Source organism: Xenopus tropicalis, chromosome 3, assembly GCF_000004195.4.
Source record: "Xenopus tropicalis strain Nigerian chromosome 3, UCB_Xtro_10.0, whole genome shotgun sequence".
Taxonomy (NCBI): Eukaryota; Metazoa; Chordata; class Amphibia; order Anura; family Pipidae; genus Xenopus; species Xenopus tropicalis.
In genome coordinates this window covers 36468685-36488681 of record NC_030679.2, presented here as the reverse complement: position 1 = coordinate 36488681, position 19997 = coordinate 36468685, and the positions used below count along the sequence as shown (strand labels likewise).

Here is a 19997-nt window from a genome sequence, read left to right as displayed (position 1 = left end):
CTGACTAACGACTAATGAATGTTAGTATTTTTCCAGCCAACGCAACCGGTTTTCATTTTTATTGGATTTCAGCTTCTTTACGTTTTTGGTTTTCTCCTCTTCTGTCAAGTTCTGCTGTCTAGTTCTAGAAAACATTAATTGGGTTGCTTGATAGATGCATATCATGGGAGGCGTGTTCCCTTTTCATAATTCAGAACGGGTGCAGGACTCCCAAACTCATTCACTGTAATGCATCTGTGACAGTATTCCTGTTCTACATTCCTGTTCTACGTCTCCTGTTCTACAAATGGTTGTTGCAAGGGAGCTATAGGTAAAATCTCAGCTACAATAAATATAAAGTGAATAAGCAACGATGCATACAACTTTAGCTTAATGTTTTCACTTCCTAAATGGGTCCATCAGTCTCTGAAAAGACTAAACAAGAAGTCAGGCTGGCTGAAAGGAAACCTGCAGCCCTAAATGAAGTGTAAATATAACACAAGACACGTAAACCAATGTCTTAATTCTCAACATTGACTTTGAAAAGTTTCCTCTATAAGTGGAGATGTCATGACAACAAACAAAACATTAATAGACAAAGTGACATCCGGGATGTAACAGAGAAGCAAAGAGTAGGAGCCTCTAAGGATTGCTCTGGTTTACTGTATATACTGTTATACAGTGCAATAGTTCTAGGCTTCATACGTTATCTTCTTCAGCTTTTGCATTAGTTGCCAAATCCTAACCAACAGGTTTATTAACATTTGTTAATCCAAGAAGGTTTCAGTAAAATTTGCCTATTTGTGTTCCCAAGCGACAACTGCCTGCACAGTGCTCACAAGAGCAAGGCAAGTGGCATAGTGGGTGTGATTGAGGGGGTAAAATCATCCCACGTGCCATTGTCCTTTAAATACTACAACTTAAGGCTGAAATCGAAAAGACATCCTTGCACTATATAATGCCTCTTTTATATTCCTGTAGAAAAGACATCCTTGCACTATATAATGCCTCTTTTATATTGCTGTACCATTACCTTTCTCTAATACTGAAAACACAACACCATCGTTGGGTGGAATTGTTATTTGTAATGTAATGTATTACAGACATTACACATATTATCGTGCAGATATGGAGCCTGGGATTTGTTGGTTAAGGTGCCTTTTGATAATGTGAAGCACCACACCTTAAGGCTACTAAATACCATTAAGCATTTTATTAAGTACAAGGTATAATCTTCTTCTTAGCATAAGAATTCAAATCAGTGAAAATAAAGCATTTTTTAATGTTGTTGGGTTTTTTTTGTAATTTCCCTCCTTTGACATTTCTATTCAAAGCCAAAAATATTTTTGTTTTCAGCGGCAAGTACAAGTATAATATTTCTCGTACAGGGGTGATCCTGACCTCTGTGCCACCCGAGGCAGTTGTTCTGATGCTGCCCGCCCCAGTCCATTGGACGCTGCCATTGCTGGACTGGCCCACCAGGATACCAGGATAACTCCCGGTGGGCCCATGTGTCAGTGGGCCCTCCTGCTCCTGAACATTTGGCCTACGTCATGGTTATGACCGATTTCTGAATGGGAACAAAAGGGAGAAATAGATGGAAGAATAGATGCTAGCATGAAGAGACAAGGAGAGACAAGGAGAATAAAGAGGTTGATAGAGGAAAGGGGGTAAATTAGTTTGGAGGGTGGGCCTATAGTCTAAGGTTTCCCTGGGGTCCCAGTCCAACACTGGGCACTGCTACCTTAGGCAAGAATCTACACTTGCCCATAAGGCAGCAGTGCCCCTATTATTGAAGCCGGCCAGCAGGTTGCCAATTCCTGTACAGTATTCTTATATTCAGGTATAGGTTTGGAATAGTAGAAAGTATTTGCTCAAGAAGTCCTTGATAGAGTATAGAATTATTTGATTAAAATGAGGTCTGTTGGAGATGGCCTTCCCATAATTCAGAGCTTTTTTTATATTCAGAAAACTGTGATTTATAGGATCTCCTACAGACTTTTTTTTAATCAAATAATTTTCATAAATGATTTCCTTTTTTGTAATAATAAAACAGTAACTTATACTTGATACCAACTAAGATATAATTTTAGTTTAAATGCCAATGCATTTTGGATAACAGGTCCCATACCTTTACAGGATCTAATTTTCAGAATGCTTGGGAATTGAGATATTCCGGATAATGTGATGGGTAACATGCATACATTTATAATCCTGTGTTGACAACATAAGAAGACTGTGTGTTTTATATTAGTTATAAAGGGTTTTAGAATTTTAGGTAGAGTATTGTATCTCAGCAATCTGCTGGAGAGTGCAGGTAGGCTAGGAATTCATTCCAATGAAACATCCAGCATGTGCTGATATCAGTAATAGGTGACATTTCCATCATAGCCTTTGTTTGGGAAGCAAGTTTGGCTAATACCTTGTTGAAGATAAAAAAGAAAAATAAGACCCACTGCACTGCCATTTATTTCAGCTTGCATTTTATTGCCTGAATATGCTTAAGAAAACAAATTAAATGAAAAAGACTGTGCGTTTCATGTAATAATGGATGCGTCTGTGTCTGGGAAGGGGCCACATAGAAAGTTAGAGCATCCTATGAATGAGACTATTCATGTTTGACCTGGTGGAATGGTGGCAAACAAATGCATTACAGTAGCACATTAACCAACTGATCAGGGAGAGAAAGAAAATGTCTCATTAAATATAAATGAGTAAAAATATATAAAGTCCAATGCTTTGTGTGAGTCACTTCTGCTCAGTGATGCAATGAGTGTGGAATTACCTTTACGTAGCTAGCTAGGGTCAGGCTTTGGATGGGTGATTAATGGTTTTCGCCTCCAAGTGTTAAAGTCTGCATTAGACTGGATTCCAGTGTGTCTGCTTGGCGTAGGCTCGGCAAGAAAATCAGCTTTTAACCTCATGGATGCCTGACACATATACAATGTCTTTTCAGACCTCTGGCGCCTAAGAGTCAGTAACGCATTAGTTGGAATATATTTGTAATGCAACTGGATAGAGCAACTGTGTTTATAAGCAGACTGTGTGTGTATTAATCATATTATCACCTTTGAGACACAAAGGTTATAGAAATTGATCAAATCATTATAGAGAAAACACTGTATATAAAGTGGATAAGAAATACATTATTAGTCCAGAAGGTACTGATGGGTGGCTTGAAGGCTTTAGGACATTTAGTTACATGCATGGAAAGTGTATGCTCACTAAACTCAGTGGTAATTCATAAAAGTGCACTGAAGCTTTCAACCAATTGGCATCCACAACTACAGGAGAACAGGTTTCAGCATTTTGTGCCCTAACTGTTGTCCTTAAGCTTAGATGCAGGGAAAAGGCAGATATAAAATCAATTCTTGGTAACAGAAAATACAGCACATCTGCATTCAATTTTCTCAACAAGCTGAACTCAGATGTCACTTACGGCTTGTGTGAATACTTCTGTTTATAGCAGTCAGTGCTAGGATAAAGTGTTCTTCAGTCAGCCAAAGTTACATTTTGGCAGAATGCAGTTGTTCATGTAGTATAATCAGATAGCTACAATCTATATTTGCAAGCCAGGCACAAAAATGGCCACAGAATTGCACCCTTCTTATCGCCAACTTTTATAAATGAATAATACTTCTACTCTTTATGGCGGTGTGCTTTTTCTTTTTACCAGATTTTGTTATTCAATGGCTGCAAAAATTGAAGGGAAAATCTGCAAATCCATATATACTTTTGTATAGTGAAGAGTAAAGTACAGAGTAGAAAAGGTGCAGAACACACTGAAAATTTCAATGGCTAAAATGATGAATTATGAAGACTAGAAATTGTTGAGCACATTGGGTAGGAGCTACAGTGGCTAAAGATTTGGTCCCTTAGGACCTAGTTGGCAATTTATCTGCCCGTGAATAAGTCCTGACCAACTGCTTCCCTAACAGCATATTTATGCAGTTCTCTTCCTATAGGCCTGCATAGGCCATTGTTATGATCCAGTTGTAGCCCAGGTAGGCCCACATTTGTGGAAAGGCCACAAAGGCCTAGGGCAGCAAATATTTAGGGGCAACATGCCACCCAATTGCCATATTGCTAGGGAGCTGCACTGGGGACATCACTACAAGTCTTCATCGTGGCTTCGTGTTTTCGGCTTGTAGCACAGTGTGAACACTTGGGGAGCAACACCAACATAAAACATGTTCCTGGGGTGCCACATAAGGACTGTTATTTGCTATTTGGTAGCCTCTATATGGACTGGCAGCCTACAGGAGACACTGTTTGGCAGTACACCAGGTTCTTATGCAAGCAAAACTTGGCTTCAAGCCAAGAATTAAAAAATAACTACCTGGTTTGGGGACACTGAGAGCAACATCCAAGGGGTGGGGAAGCAACATGTTGCTCACGAGCCACTGGTTGGGGATCACTGCTTTAGTTCAATTCCATATCTCTCACAATATTGCCCATTCTCCAAATCTGGTATCTCATAACCCACTTTACATCTTGTATTGGTTTACACAACTGAGGAGCCAGCTAATCAAAGCTTCCCTTTGAACTTGATGGACTCTGGTCTTTTTTTGTAGCTATGTTATATTTCTCTATGTAGTATATATGTTTGATGTATACACCCTTGAATTGTATAGCACTGTGGAATATGTTGCAACTTTATAAATGTGTTAATAATAATAATAATAGTGCAAATCCTTTTTATTACACTTAAACTGGTGTGATGAACAATGGCAGTGGCACTGAGCAATAGAAACCACCCACACTCCCAGAAAAGCCTTCCGGCCTCTAGTTGTATAACCCTAGGCATGGATATATATATTAAGCTGTTTGAATGTCTCTTTTCATTCTGTGATGAAGCATTTTTTCCAGATGGAAGTGTTCCATAAAGACAGTGGCAAGGCCCCCAGAGCATGGATACTCATGGAAAAGTTGGCTAACCATGAAATTATGCAAACCACATAGCATGACTATCCTAGTCAACACATTTTAACTTTGCTTATAGGAAATATAGGATTACCTCATGTAAAGTATTCCAAACTGGCTAAGATGGGGAAATATGTTGTGCTACAGTACAATGCTCCAGTCTGAAATTAGGCTTGGGGCATTTATAATAATGTTCCCTCATAGTATTCTCTCTCTAGTTCTTGGGCAAAATTATCATTCTGGCATAAATCATGTAAACTTCCTGTTCTATTGTTTATTGTTTATTATTCTGTTCTATATATTTAGCTTTGCTATGTCAGGAACTGTACAGGCTTCATTCAAGGCCTGCGAAAGGTTTAAATGTTTCTGTGAGCCTGAATAATGTTTATTAAATAAATTCCACCTGCTTGCCCGAAATGAAGCTGAAATGCATTGTTTCATATATACCTTTTTCCCCTAAAAATAATGAAATCTAACCAAGTCAAATCAGGACATTTATACTTAATCAACTGGCAAAGCCCTTTGGACAATACTACCTTAGAATTGCCAAGCTTTAAGGCGTCTTCAAGTGAAAAAGTTGTTTAATTTAACCGTCTGTCAGGTTGTACCAGATGGCTTTAATAATATCAATAGTAAGAAATGTGTGTTGACATCCATGTGTCTAAATCCTATTAATCATAATAGCGCTCACCTTTGTAGGCCCTGCTTTCCTTTAGATGAAAAATCATGTAAAAACGATTCTTTGCATTTTGCACAGCAAGTAAGAAATCACCTAAACCACATTTTCTTTTTTCCTTTGCTTGCATTATATTTGACAGATAATTCCCCTGTGTCTTGTATTTCCACTTTTGTGCACTGACCCATGGAACTGAATTATTTTTCCTTTAGCCCATTGCTCTGGAACGGTTGTGCTGTGTTTCTGTTCCTCCATCAGGCATTAGCTCATAGAAAAGCAAAACTAGCTCCTGCAGAATTATAGCACGAGAGAATAAGGAACGTAGATTCAGGAGTCACACTCTGTGCAAATACTGTGCCAAAAAATAGCCTTTGCTGTAAGTTTGCACTATGTCCTTATCACTGTGAATGTGACACATTAAATTATGTAGCAAGAGTTATACTTTGCATTATTTTACATTAGCTGAAGAGTCAGAGAAAATATTTTTAGTACTGCTAATAACTCAAGATGAACAAGCAGGAAGGGGTAACATTGAATGTTCAAACAGCCATGAGAAAGGCTCGTTAAAAATAGATGAGATTTTCCCAAAAGGCAACCACGCCAGGGCTGCTTCACTGGAAAGTTCCATTTCATGTAGAAATATGCATGTTATCAAGAGAGGAATACAGCCTTCGATTACTGGATAAACAGGGAAGCAGCTTTTTTTTGGGGGGGGGGTCAGAACAAAAATATACATCATGCATCAAATAAGTCAGGTATTGGTACTTCAGTCACGTCACTAAGTCACTAAGGATGGGTCAGTTTCCTGCCTTTGCAAGAATAATAAAGTGACATTTATAGTGCTAGGATGCTGTGCTTTATATCTTTGTTACAGCTAAGGGCTCTGGTACACGGGGAGATTAGTCGCCCGCGGCAAAACTCCCTGCTCGCGGGCGACTAATCTCCCCGAGTTGCCTTCCCTCTGCCATCCCACCGGCGAACATGTAAGTCGCCGGCGGGATGGCAGACGAGGCGGCGCGATTTCGCGCAAATCGCCGAAAAAGACTCGCGAGGCTTTTTCTGCGATTTCCCGAAATCGCCTCGCCGCGTCTGCCATCCCGCCGGCGACTTACATGTTCGCCGGTGGGATGGCAGAGGGAAGGCAACTCGGGGAGATTAGTCGCCCGCGAGCAGGGAGTTTTGCCGCGGGCGACTAATCTCCCCGTGTGCCAGAGCCCTAAGGAGCTACAGACATGCTACAGCGCATATAGTGCAGGACACATTTTTCAGATGGCCAGAATAGCTACACTCCTGTAATTAGTATGAACCATCTGCTACCAATTTCGCTGCTTATCTTTTCAACCTATTTTATTTAAAGGGGTAGTTCACCTTTAGATTAACTTTATGAATATCAGTGTCCACATCTTATTAAGCCTTTTCAACAGCTATCTGATTGCTAGGGTCTTATTTACCCTAGCAACCAGGCAGTGGTTTTAATGAGATACTGTGATATTAATAGGAGAGACTTAAATAGGAAGATAAGTAATGTAAAACTAACAATGAAAATATAGTTGTACCCTCACAAAGCAATAGTTTTTTGGCTGACAGGGTCTGTGACCCTTATTTAAAAGCTGGAAGAAAAATTCAAATACTATTTCAAAGGACATGTCAATCCCAAAAATAGGTTTTGCATAATAAAAGAAAACATAATTCTAAGCAACTTTCCAATGTTTTGCCATGTTTGAATTTATTAAAAATTATTAGTGCTTTAAATGTTACTTGTAAATGTAATTGCTATAGAAAGCAGCATTTGCTGAACTCCTGGTTGTTACTTTTTAGATAATGTTGTAAGTGCCAGGCCCCTCCAGCAAGTCAGGTCTGTCAGTCTGCTGCCTTGTGTTACATTGTTTCAAATGCCAGAGCCACCAGGGCTGAGAATATAACAGGATAAGTGTTATTATATTATTATATATCAGAGCTGATATAGTGGCAAAATTGATGCAACAAACAGAACCAAACCAACCTATGATGTCAGAGAAGCATATGCCTCTGTCATTTTGGTCTTAGATTTGTGTCTGTATACATGGAATAAAAAATGCAATTATACAAAAATTGGTAATGGTCAAAAATTTTACATTGGTTTAGTTCAGATAATATAGCTGTTATACAGTTTATAGTGTTTTGCTCTGTTTTAAAGGAGTTGGACTGGCCTGCCAGAATGCCAGAGGATCTCTCAGTCACCACTAAGCAATTAAAATTCCCATCAGCCATTTCTGATTTCATTCTTAGGCCTAAAGGTAAATCTGCTGCAGAAGCATATGTGTTCTTTGCTGTGACGGAGCTTCACTTAGGGCATTTTGGTGTTGGGTAAATTGCCTTTAGATGCAACGAGGGAGCACATTATTTTAAATACTTTGATGCTAAAAGAAAATGCAATTTCCTCAGTGGAACACAGTGGAAGTACAATCAGTGCTAATTGTAAGTTTCATATTTTCCCCTATTTTCCCTTTAATGCATGAACTGTAACTAATGGCATATCAAAGTAATTTCCTGAAATAATGGTGTCTCTGTTTTGGAGATGAATTCTGGCGACTTCTGGTTGGGATTAGTTAGAAGAGAGGAGAAACATCAGACCCACATTCCTGCAATATTCCCCTAATCCATTCTCTCTCTGACTGCCTTACTAATTATGGTTTGGAGGATGTTTGAAAAAATCTACCAAAAGCTTTGCAGCTACTCATGTCTCTTTTCCCCTGGCATCTATAAAACTAATCTAGAAGCAGACAGCATGCTATGCATTAAAGTGCACTACGTCACCAAAGAATTCAGTGCCCAAAGAGTTAAATAAGCATTACAAATGACTGCAAACTGGGATCTCTCCTAAGTTTATTGTTACACTGGTGTTTTAGTTACTGTGGCATAGTGGTAATATTAATGTTTCTCTTAAAACCAAGATGCTTTTTTACATCAGCATTCAAAGGTATCGTTATCTTAAGCCTTAAACCCAACCCTAACCCACAAAGCCTTACTCTCCTCCTGACTCTAACCCGCTATTGTAGGACTCACACCCAGCCAGTTCACACATTTCCCACTGTGAAAAGTGAAAATCACATTGTTCCATTTATTTTCAGCAGGGATGAACTCAAATGTTGTAATAAACTGGGAGATAAATGAAGTTGTTAGAGTCAATTCCCATTGACTTCTATAGAGAAGCACCAGCTGTTATTCGCTGAGTCTTTTATGCACGTTTGTGTTTTGTTTTCTTTAAATAATCTATATAAACTATTTGGGGTTTCACAGATTCTCTCATTTTTGCCATGTTTTTTTGCAAATAAAAAAAAAACTTGCATTTTGTTAATAGGCCCCATAATATTCGCTCAGTCTGCACTTTTGAAAATGTGGCCCTGTTTTACAGTGACATACTGTACCAGTTTTTCCTTTCTAGTACTTGTAAAATTGTTTATGTCATGAGGAAATCTTAATTGTTATTATAGTGTATTTGCATATCTTATTCTTTTGCATTTACAAAGCGTCATTAAATTGCTAAGTGTTTGAACTGAGCCTCAGATAATACATATTGATGATTTGGGCATAACTAAACTAAACTGAAATTAAACAGCTTTTTACATCAGGATACAACTTTTTTTAAGAAATACAGCAGAATGTTCTGTAATGTGACCTTTGCTGATATCATTGAATACAGATTTCCTGGCTTTAAGTACTAATCACCCCGAGTCAAAGGGGACAGGGCAGGGTGTGCACAGTACGCTTGGCTGCCAGTTGCACTGAGAGAGCAGCAAGTTCAGTTGAATCTCTTAGCTGTCAAGTATCACAAATTAATTGAATTTAACAGCAAAGCCATTCTTTATAATAGTATTGTGAGCAGTAATCAGCAAGACTTTATGAAGGATATGTCATGCTGGACAGTTGATTGCTTTTTATGAGGAGGTCAGTAATAAGCTGGATAGAGGGGTTGCAATAGATGTAATCTATTTGAATTTTGCCAAAGTGATACTTTGATACTGTGCCCACATCTGCTTTCTGAACTAATGTCTGTTGGTCTTAGTAAAATTGTTTGTACATGGATAGGAAAGTGGCTACAGGATGGAGTTCAGAGGGTAGTTGCCAATAGTACATTCTCTACTTGGAGTAGGGTTCATAGTGGGGTTCCTCAGGGTTCTGTATTTGGTCCATTTGTATTAAACTTGTTCATTAATGACTTAGGGGAGGGTATTGTAAGTAATGTATCAGCGTTTGCAGATGACACAGAACTATGCAACCCAAGTAAATCCATCCAGGATGTGGCATCCTTGCAGCAGGATCTTGGCCAACTGTTGCAATCTTGGCAGCTAAGCAGCAGATGTGATTCAGTGTTGATAAATGTAAGGTCATGAAACTGTGATGTAAATAAATGCAAATCAATTATATCCTGAACGGAAAATTATTGAATTAGAGAGGGTCCAAAGATGTTGGGGCTGTATACGTTGGAGAAGAGGCACTTAAGGGGGGATATGATAACAATATATAAATATATAAGGGAACCATACAATAATCTCTCTACTGATTTATTTATCAGTAGGACCTTCCAGTAGTCACGAGGGCACCCATTTCTATTGGAAGAGGGGTAATTCCATCAAAATATTTGGAAAGGGTTTGTTACAGTGGAGCTGTGAAGTTGCGGAAGTCTTTATTGAATCAATCTTACTGGCTGATACATTATATAGCTTGGATGGCTTTTTAGCAAGTGAGGAAATACAGGGTTATGGCTCTTAGTATAGCTATAGCAAGCTATAGCTCTTAGTACAAGTCGATCCCGGATTCCTCTGGATCAACTAGCAGTTAGGCAGGTTTTAAATAGACATAAAAGGTTGAACTTGATGGACAAGTGTCTTTTTTCAACCTTGTTCTTCACACCTCAAGGAATTCATGATTATGTAACAAAAATATACAAGGAGCTATGTGCTTGTAAGTATAGTTGTTTTCCTGCAAATATTTTCTTGTTAAATAAAGCTGTATGATTATATTGGGGGAGGAGTGAGGGGGGCATATAGTTTATCAGATAAGGAGCTTCCGTTACAAGGAAAGCAGTCTCATAATTGCCTTAGCTCTAATTCTCCCTTAGCTAATGTAAACATCAGAGGGAGAAGTAAAAATCTCCGCTGCATGCTGGCTAATGCGCGTAGCTTGTCGGGTAAATTAGGGGAGCTGCAAGCTATTGCATGTATTGAAAATTATGATTTAATAGGTATCACTGAGACCTGGTGGGATGATAAATGCGACTGGGCTGCGAATTTAAATGGTTATGCACTTTTTAGGAGGGACAGAGAGATTAAAAAGGGTGGAGGGGTTTGGCCTTACGTAAAGTCAGACTTAAAGCCATGTAATAAAGACATTACAAATGAAAACGTCGAATCTCTTTGGGTAGAAATTTCTGTAGGGCTGAAGGTCACAAAGAAAATGATCATTGGTGTATGCTATAAACCACCCCGTATAGATGAGGGGGATGAGGCCCAGCTATTGTTGCAAATGGAGGAGGCTTCAAAACTAGGTCAAGTTGTTGTTATGGGGGACTTTAATTATCCGGACATTGACTGGAGTAATGGGGTGGCTAAGTCAGAAAAAGCTAGTAGGTTTGTAAATATGCTAAATGACAACTTTTTATTTCAGGCAGTTCAAGAACCCACTAGGAATGACTCTATTTTGGACCTGGTGATATCTAATAATACTGAACTCATCTCTAACATTTGTGTGGGTGAGCATTTGGGGAACAGTGATCACAACATAGTCTCCTTTGAGATAATGCTGCAGAGACAGCGCTATAAGGGAGTAACTAATACGCTCAATTTTAGACGTGCAGACTTTGCCAGTATAAGGGCATCTCTGCAATGTGTCAACTGGGAAAGGCTTTTCATGGGGTTAGACACAGAAGGAAAATGGAACATCTTTAAAACATTGCTTTGTAGGTATACACAACAGTATATCCCCCTTGTAAGCAAGGAGAGGCATCGCAAAGCAAAACCTTTATGGCTGAATAAAAGTGTTATTGTCGAGGTTGGTAAGAAAAAACGTGCTTTTAGGGCATTCAAGTTAGCTGGGACAGCAGAAACTTTCATCAGGTACAAGGAAGCAAATAAAGCATGCAAAAAAGCTATCAAGCAAGCTAAAATAGAAATGGAAAGGGATATTGCTGCTAGGAGTAAAAAGAATCCTAAATTATTTTTTAATTATGTGAATAGTAAAAAAATGAAGCAAGAAGGGGTGGGAACTTTATTATCACGGGGGGGGTAAGTTGGTTGATGAGAATGGGGAAAAAGCTGAAATTTTGAACTCTTATTTTTCATCTGTCTATACATCTGAGGAGCCAGATAATGAAGGCTTCCCTTGTAATATGCCCAGTTCTAGTAATTTAGCTACTGGCGCGTGGGTCACTCGGGAGGAAATTCAAAAGAGACTTGAACATGTAAAGGTAAACAAAGGTCCAGGGCCGGATGGGATTCATCCCAGGGTATTAAATGAGCTGAGCGCTGTGATTGCCAAACCTCTTCACTTAAGTTTTCAGGATTCATTGAGGTCTGGCATGGTGCCAAGAGACTGGCGGATTGCTAATGTGGTGCCGTTATTTAAAAAGGGATCCCGTTCTCAGCCTGAAAACTATAGGCCTGTTAGTCTGACATCAGTAGTAGGAAAACTTTTGGAAGGGGTAATAAGGGATAGGGTACTTGAATACATTGCAGTTCACAATACTATTAGTTTGTGCCAGCATGGTTTTATGCGTAACAGATCTTGCCAGACTAATTTAGTCGCCTTTTATGAGGAGGTGAGCAGGAACCTTGATGCTGGAATGGCAGTTGATGTCATCTACTTGGACTTTGCTAAAGCGTTTGATACAGTACCTCACAGAAGGTTAATGATCAAATTAAGGAATATTGGCCTAGAACATAATATTTGTAATTGGATAGAGAACTGGCTGAAGGATAGAGTACAAAGAGTGGTTGTAAATGGAACATTTTCTAATTGGACCAGTGTGGTTAGTGGAGTACCGCAGGGGTCAGTCCTTGGTCCTTTGCTTTTTAACTTGTTTATTAATGACCTGGAGGTGGGCATAGACAGTACTGTTTCTATTTTTGCTGATGACACTAAATTGTGCAAAACTATAAGTTCCATGCAGGATGCTGCCGCTTTGCAGAGCGATTTGACAAAATTAGATAACTGGGCAGCAAACTGGAAAATGAGGTTCAATGTTGATAAGTGCAAAGTTATGCACTTTGGTAGAAATAATATAAACGCAAACTATCTACTGAATGGTAGTGTGTTGGGGGTTTCCTTAATGGAGAAGGATCTAGGGGTTTTTGTTGATAACAAGTTGTCTAATTCCAGGCAGTGTCATTCTGTGGCTACTAAAGCAAATAAAGTGCTGTCTTGTATAAAAAAAGGGCATTGACTCAAGGGATGAGAACATAATTTTGCCCCTTTATAGGTCCCTGGTAAGGCCTCACCTTGAGTATGCAGTGCAGTTTTGGGCTCCAGTCCTTAAGAAGGATATTAATGAGCTGGAGAAAGTGCAGAGACGTGCAACTAAACTGGTTAAGGGGATGGAAGATTTAAACTATGAGGTGAGATTGTCGAGGTTGGGGTTGTTTTCTCTGGAAAAGAGGCGCTTGCGAGGGGACATGATTACTCTGTACAAGTACATTAGAGGGGATTATAGGCAGTTGGGGGATGTTCTTTTTTCCCATAAAAACAATCAGCGCACCAGAGGTCACCCCTTTAGATTAGAGGAAAGGAGCTTCCATTTGAAGCAGCGTAGGTGGTTTTTCACGGTGAGGGCAGTGAGGTTATGGAATGCCCTTCCTAGTGATGTGGTAATGGCAGATTCTGTTAATGTCTTTAAGAGGGGCCTGGATGAGTTCTCGATCAATCAGAATATCCAAGGCTATTGTGATACTAATATCTACAGTTAGTACTAGTGGTTGTATATATAGTGTATGTATGTGAGTGTATAGATTGGTAGGTGTGGGTTGTGGGTGCTGGGTTTACTTGGATGGGTTGAACTTGATGGACACTGGTCTTTTTTCAACCCTATGTAACTATAACTATAACTATAACTAACTATAACTATAGTTCAGAGAAATGACTACAGTGAAACAGTGATATGGATAAATCACATTACAGCATGAAGAAGCCATGCACTAGCAGTTCAATAGGAGTAGGGAGTGACAGGGTGCAAAGAAACACTCCAGAAATACAGTATATATATATATATGTTTATTTATATATTTATTTAAAGATACATTTTTATATGGAAGCAGTTTGTACTTTAACCCTAGTTAAATAAATGTAATGCAATCATGAAGCACTCTCTGCTTTTGGTTGTTTTTAAAATGACAAAATGAGGGCAGCACTAGTGTGTCTATGCTGTATCCCACTTATGGAGCAGTTCCAGTTAGATGATCCAGTCTTCCCAATGCTCCTCCTTCATGGAGAAATGTCTCAGCCAGAGAGTGGTCTGTTCCAGCAACAAATGGTACAGTACTTAACCTAATGGTTAGATCAGAAAACAAAATTCAGCTCTCTACACTGCACAGGAAGATTTACTGAAACTTTATCTTTTTTTTTTTTTTGCTTAAACACAGAGGCCAGGCCACTGTCTCCTTTTTACATTTGCAGTAGGCTCCATTGTGTCAGCTCCCACGTGTACAGCGCAGTACGGAGGCAGCCATTACAATGATATTTGTGCTCTAGTTGGTTGTGAGATGTATAGTGGGTGGTCATTGTTGTGCTAAAGCTGTCCATACCAATATTATTGCATGCATTGTGTTGGGTCATGTATGGTGACTTGCTAACCCTTTCCACTAACTGTTTCCTATGGATCTTGATTGGTTTGAGAATTGGGCAGGTTTCAAATTTTATTTTGTCGATGGCGCATTATCCATCGGAGATGAGAAAGTAAAAAAGGAGCTGCAGCATCTGCACAGCTTTCTGTAGCCGATGAACAATCTGAACAATAAATAGGCCATACCTAATGGTGGTCCCTCATAGGCTTTCTGTCTGTTAGGCCCATGGTTCTATGAGCTACCTTTACTCTCAGACCTGCTTTACAGTTGCCTTAATAAATGTTAAACTGTGATGTACCATGTAAAATCTATACAGCAAACCTGAGTGGGATCAGAGACAAAGCCCTGTATTGCATCTCTGCTACACTGTTAATAAAGATAATAATCCATTCAACAGCACCTGCTTAAAGGACCAGCAACACCAAAAAATGAAAGTATTTAAAATATAATGTAGTGTTGCCCTGCACTGGTAAAAGTTGCATTTTTGCTACAGAAAGGCTGCTATAGCTTATATAAACAAAGCTGATGTGTAGCCATGGGGGGCAGTCAATTTAAGCTGGAAAAAAGGAGAAAAGGCACAGGTTACATAGCAGATAACAAATAAGCTTTTGGAATACAATGGTGTTTTATCGGTTATCTGCTATGTAACCTGTGCCTTTTCTCCTTCAAATGGCTGCCCCCATGGCTACACAGCAGCTTTGTTTAAATATAAAAGGTTTAAGGAGAGGAGAATGGTGCAGTATATGGGATTCTGACCAAAGGATCACCTTATCGGTATTCCTTTTCCTTTGTTTATATATAGTAGTCTTTCTGAGGCAAACACACCAGTACCAGTGCAGGGCAATAGTATATTATATTGTAATTACTTTTATACATGTTCATTTTTAGTGTTACTGTTCCCTTGAAGTAGAAAAGATTTGTAGAACTACACTCCTGGTCCTGAGAATAGATGTTTAGCAACACAGTAAACAAGTCAAGTAAAAAAAAGTGGGGGAATTTAGAAGCGAATAAGGAAGTTTGGTAGATGTGTTAATCCTCTGAAGCCTTATTTCGATCTCACAATAGTAATAAAAATCCACAGGTTGGGCAGGTTTGGGTTGAGAAGTAGTCCCCTTCCTTTCTGAGATATCATCAAAGGGGAAAATAATGAAAGAGAATTTCAGTCAGGTTGGCAGGCAAGCCAGGATTAGTAATGGGTAAGGTGTTTTTTTTAACCTGCCTGTGACTACATTTGGGAGATGAGATGGCTCAGTACAAAACATGGCAATTCAGTCAAATGTAGAAAAAGTACATAATTTGTTTGGCTTACAAAAGCACGGCCCATGTCTGTCTTTAGAGAATATTCTGGCTTTTATCTGACAGCTGAAAGGATCTGTACAAGAGCACACATCAAATCTTTCTTCGGCTGCGCTTGCCTACTGTTTCCCATACGTTCCAGCGTAGAGTGCTGAAATGTGCTCTGTGCAAGCTCTGACTTGTCATGGAAACCACTGGGCACAGTTCCTATGTGATGGATGAGATGCTACAGTCCTCCTGAGATGTTCGCCAATATTCCGTTTACTTTAGGGGAAACAAAAAGGCTATAACAAGCTTCCAGAGGTGTTGGCTGGCAGCAATGCTGCTGCATATAACAGAGTAATGGTTTCCGCATGATGGCAGGGTTCTCTACTTTGAAAAGCAACAAGGGGTAACTAAAAACAACTGCTATGTACTCAGAGGTCAGCTCAACCATATGTGGTCTTTGACCCCTCAAGTACTTCAAGTAACAATGCTATGTGTGTGAGCCTGTGGGTGTGACACTAACAGGCTGCTCTTCCTTTCCTCAAAACAACTACACTGCTCATATATGTCTAATGCCTGAACAGTTTCCTTTCATGAAGGATCAGAAGGTGGCAAACATGGGATGGCTGTAACATCCTACCAAATTGGCCAGCTTTTTTTTTCTCTTCCCCATAATCCATACTGAATACCATGCATTGTAAGTTCCTGCCAGTCTGCTGCTGTATTAAGTCTATTTTCTTGTTCTGTTCTAGCATCTAAAAAAAGCTCTTTATTTCTTTCATTCATGTCTGTCCCTGTGTCAGCTTTCGGCTTGCCGGCTTTCTCAAAGGTAATTCCAGAGCCACACACTGGGCACACATCAAATTCTTAGCTGCACTTACAATAAGCTCTAAGGATAGTGCCACATGTGGCATCAGCCTTCCTTGCCTGCACCGGGAACTCTTGCATCAGCCTGGGCGCAGGCACACACAGTGAATTTTGGCGGGGAAACACGTATGTATTTCTGTGCCAGAATCCGCGCATGTGCCTGCACCTGGGCTGACGCAATGTTCCTGGGTGCAGGCAAGGAAGAAGGCTAATGACAGTGTATGGTCTGATTATTGGCCTAGGGATAAACACACACCTAGCATCGGCCCCTAGTGCTGCCACGTCAGTCACTTTCAGTCAGAATTTGTATGTAATTCGTATGTTTGATGTACTGTATGTACCCCTCTATTGCACAGTACTTGCCTTCAGGCACTCCCTAAATCATTTCTCCTAAATTGTGCTAGTTGCTATGGGCACCTTTATCTGGCCATATTTGTTTGCTCTGTTTGCTTTATCTTTTGCTCCATTATATGGTGCTGGGGAAAGCTTTCCTGATTTTGAAATAACGTCTAATCATTATTATATCAATAACAAGAAGGGAGTGCCGGCACTTTGCTATACGGTATTTCTATTTAACTACAAACTGTAAGACTGAGGTCATAGTGTTTCCGAATATAAGATAAGTACTGAGGTATATTTTCAGGAATTTTCATGTACATGGGATAAACATCTAGCTCACATGTGAAAAAGTCTTCAAGATCCTAAGCACTGACACATTCTTAATGATTTTAAAGTGTAAGTGTTAAATATGGACTCCTACTGCTACAGTAATTTTTTCTGAAAAATGCATGATAATATTCTGTAGTATTCAACAGCAGCACAAATGTACCTGCCAAAATTCTACTTATTTAGAATCAGCAGCTCTCCAGTTTTGAATTTCAGCAGCTGTCTGGTTGCTAGGTTCGAAATTGCCCTAGCAACCAGACAGCAGAGTAAATGAGGGACTGGGAAATTAATAGGAAAGGGACTGAAGATAAAGATAACTTATAAAAATGAACAATAACATCTCACTGGACATGTGTGCCACAGTTTTATATCATATAGAATAGGTTATTCCAATTTGGTATTTACTCAGGAGTACCAGTACAGCATTACATATATAAGCTTTATTAATACTGTGAGCGTTGTGTTTTGGTTTGTATCGTAACTTTAGGTAAAACAATAGGGGTTATTTAGTTATATTGCCAATTCATTAAACCTTGTAAACCTTGATCTCCTGTAGTATGTGTAAACTTCTCTAGACTGACTCTCTACAATTTTCACAGTATCTGAGTACCATGTTTGTCCCCAACAATGATAAATATATAATCTATAAAACATTAAAACAAAGGGTGTGCCGCCACATACATTATTGCACACTTTAAAAATGAACTGTTCCCTGGGTGAAGGGAGCAGTGGTGATGGCTGTGTGTGCTCATAAAGGCTTATCCCAGAAATCTTTAAGCTAGCCACAAATGTACCATTTCGCATGATTTTCAGCACGTCTAATGCTCTAAATATACTGATCATTATTTAGGTACAGTACTATGGATAACGGTTGGTATCTTCCAGGGCATTATTTGTGTGTATGGTGCAGCTCCTATTGACTTCCTGCTGTTCCGATTGTTTGGGCTGTTTGTTTGATCGAATAGAACGGTAGAAAGTTGGCCATATGTGTGTGGTCTCTTGAGCAGTATCTGTAGGGCCATGGGGCAATTATTCAGATACCGTATGAGGTTACCCCTCCATATGTGGCTGCCTTTAGACCAGGGTGACCCATCGCATTGTGGGAGTAGTGAATTAATAAAATATAAAGATAAACTAACCAAAATACACTAGTAGGCAGAACAGTTATTTTATGTTCATATTTTATGTTCAGTCTTTTCACTTAATATGTTATAATGTCTCCTCCAATGCTTTTTAGGTAGTACCAATGATAGTGTAAGCAACATGCCAGAGCACTTCTGTTTCGGTCATAAAGCTGGAATTCTATGACAGTTTATAGTGATTGTGGTATGGCATTTTCTGTTATTTAGGGCATCACCATTACTCTGCCTGTCGCTTTTATAATTGACTTTTTATGATGCATTATAACAACTTTGTATGTAACTTTTTGAAGCTTTTTGGTTGTATTTTCAATTGAATTTGATGCAAACAAAAATGCAAATGCAACTGAAGCCAAATTACCTGTGCATACAGGTCCTGTTGTCCCAAGGTAACTTGAGTGGCCAGTGTTTTGAGAAACATTCTGTCTCTAGTCATACATTCCATGTTTGTTGTGAAAACTAATCATACGGCAGGGCTGCTTGCAAATATAGGGAAAGATTTATCATGAGAACTGATGAATTCCGTTACTGCTTGGTAACTGACTTTGGCTTTGACTTCTCTTTTCAGACGTGATGGAAGAACCTTGTTAAATGAAGAAGAACTGAAAAGGCAGCAACGTAAATATAGTTTGGAAGCAGAGTTGCAGGTAAGAGACTCAGTGAAAACTGGTTTAGGCAGAAATCTGAAAACTAAAGGTACAAGGGCCCAAAATGTAAAAGGAATATTTTAATTACTAATGGTTATCCAATGGGCAGACATTTTATAGGGGGACATTCTTATAGTAAATGACCCCTCACCCTCAGAGGAGAAATATCAAAGCATGTAGAGTAAATACAATCCCTCAGGTTCATATACATCTTACCTGGCTATTATTTTATCTCAGAAGATGGTTTAACGAATTCTGAATTATTACAGTTTCTGCTTGTGGCATATATTTTGGCTGAGCCATTTGGGTAGAGATGAGTTTGTTTGGAATAATCTTCTTCAGTCAGACTGATGATATTTTCTCTATCTAACAAATATTGTCTGCAAATTATCCATTGAATGCAAAATATGCCCTGTTTATACTTAAACTAAGATAAATGGAAGATACAGATTCCTTGTTAACATGGTAAGATTTCCATTCAGTGGTACTCCTCTAAATCATTTCCATACTTTTGCTAAGGATCTTCCACTACTCCAAACACCCCCTGCTCTTCAGGAGCATGTAATAGTGACAAGGCCAGACTTCAGGGGCACATATAATCATTTTCCTTCCCTTATATCTGGTTTAAATCATGTTGGTATTAATATATGAGTGTGCAGCTAATTATTGGGAATGCGCATGTTTCTTTGCTTATTTCCCTTTTGATCATACATAGATACATAAACATTTCTGCTATGTATATTACTCTCTGGGAAATGTCAAACAGCATAGCGGCTCTCGCTGCATGTATAAATGCAAACTAAAAGTTATTTACTAGCATCCATCAATGCCCTTAAAAACTAGTTTGGGGCAAAATACACAGCATATATATTAATGAATATGAGTTATATGGACACAAATTATCATACACAGCACTCAACACACTTATTCAGGCAGAAATAGTTTACCAAGCACTGTATGTTGGTTTTTCAGGCCCAGTTTTTCAGGCCCAGTTAATCATATGTGG

General features: G+C 39.1%; 1 protein-coding gene across 1 annotated transcript in view; it reads left to right on the top strand.

The window, feature by feature from the left end:
- Positions 1 to 19997, top strand: part of pdlim4 (PDZ and LIM domain 4) — a 93111-nt gene that overhangs the window by 47652 nt on the left and 25462 nt on the right. Inside the window, 1 exon segment of the mRNA NM_203920.1 lies at positions 18913 to 18991. Within this exon segment, the coding sequence (NP_989251.1) occupies positions 18913 to 18991 (79 nt within the window).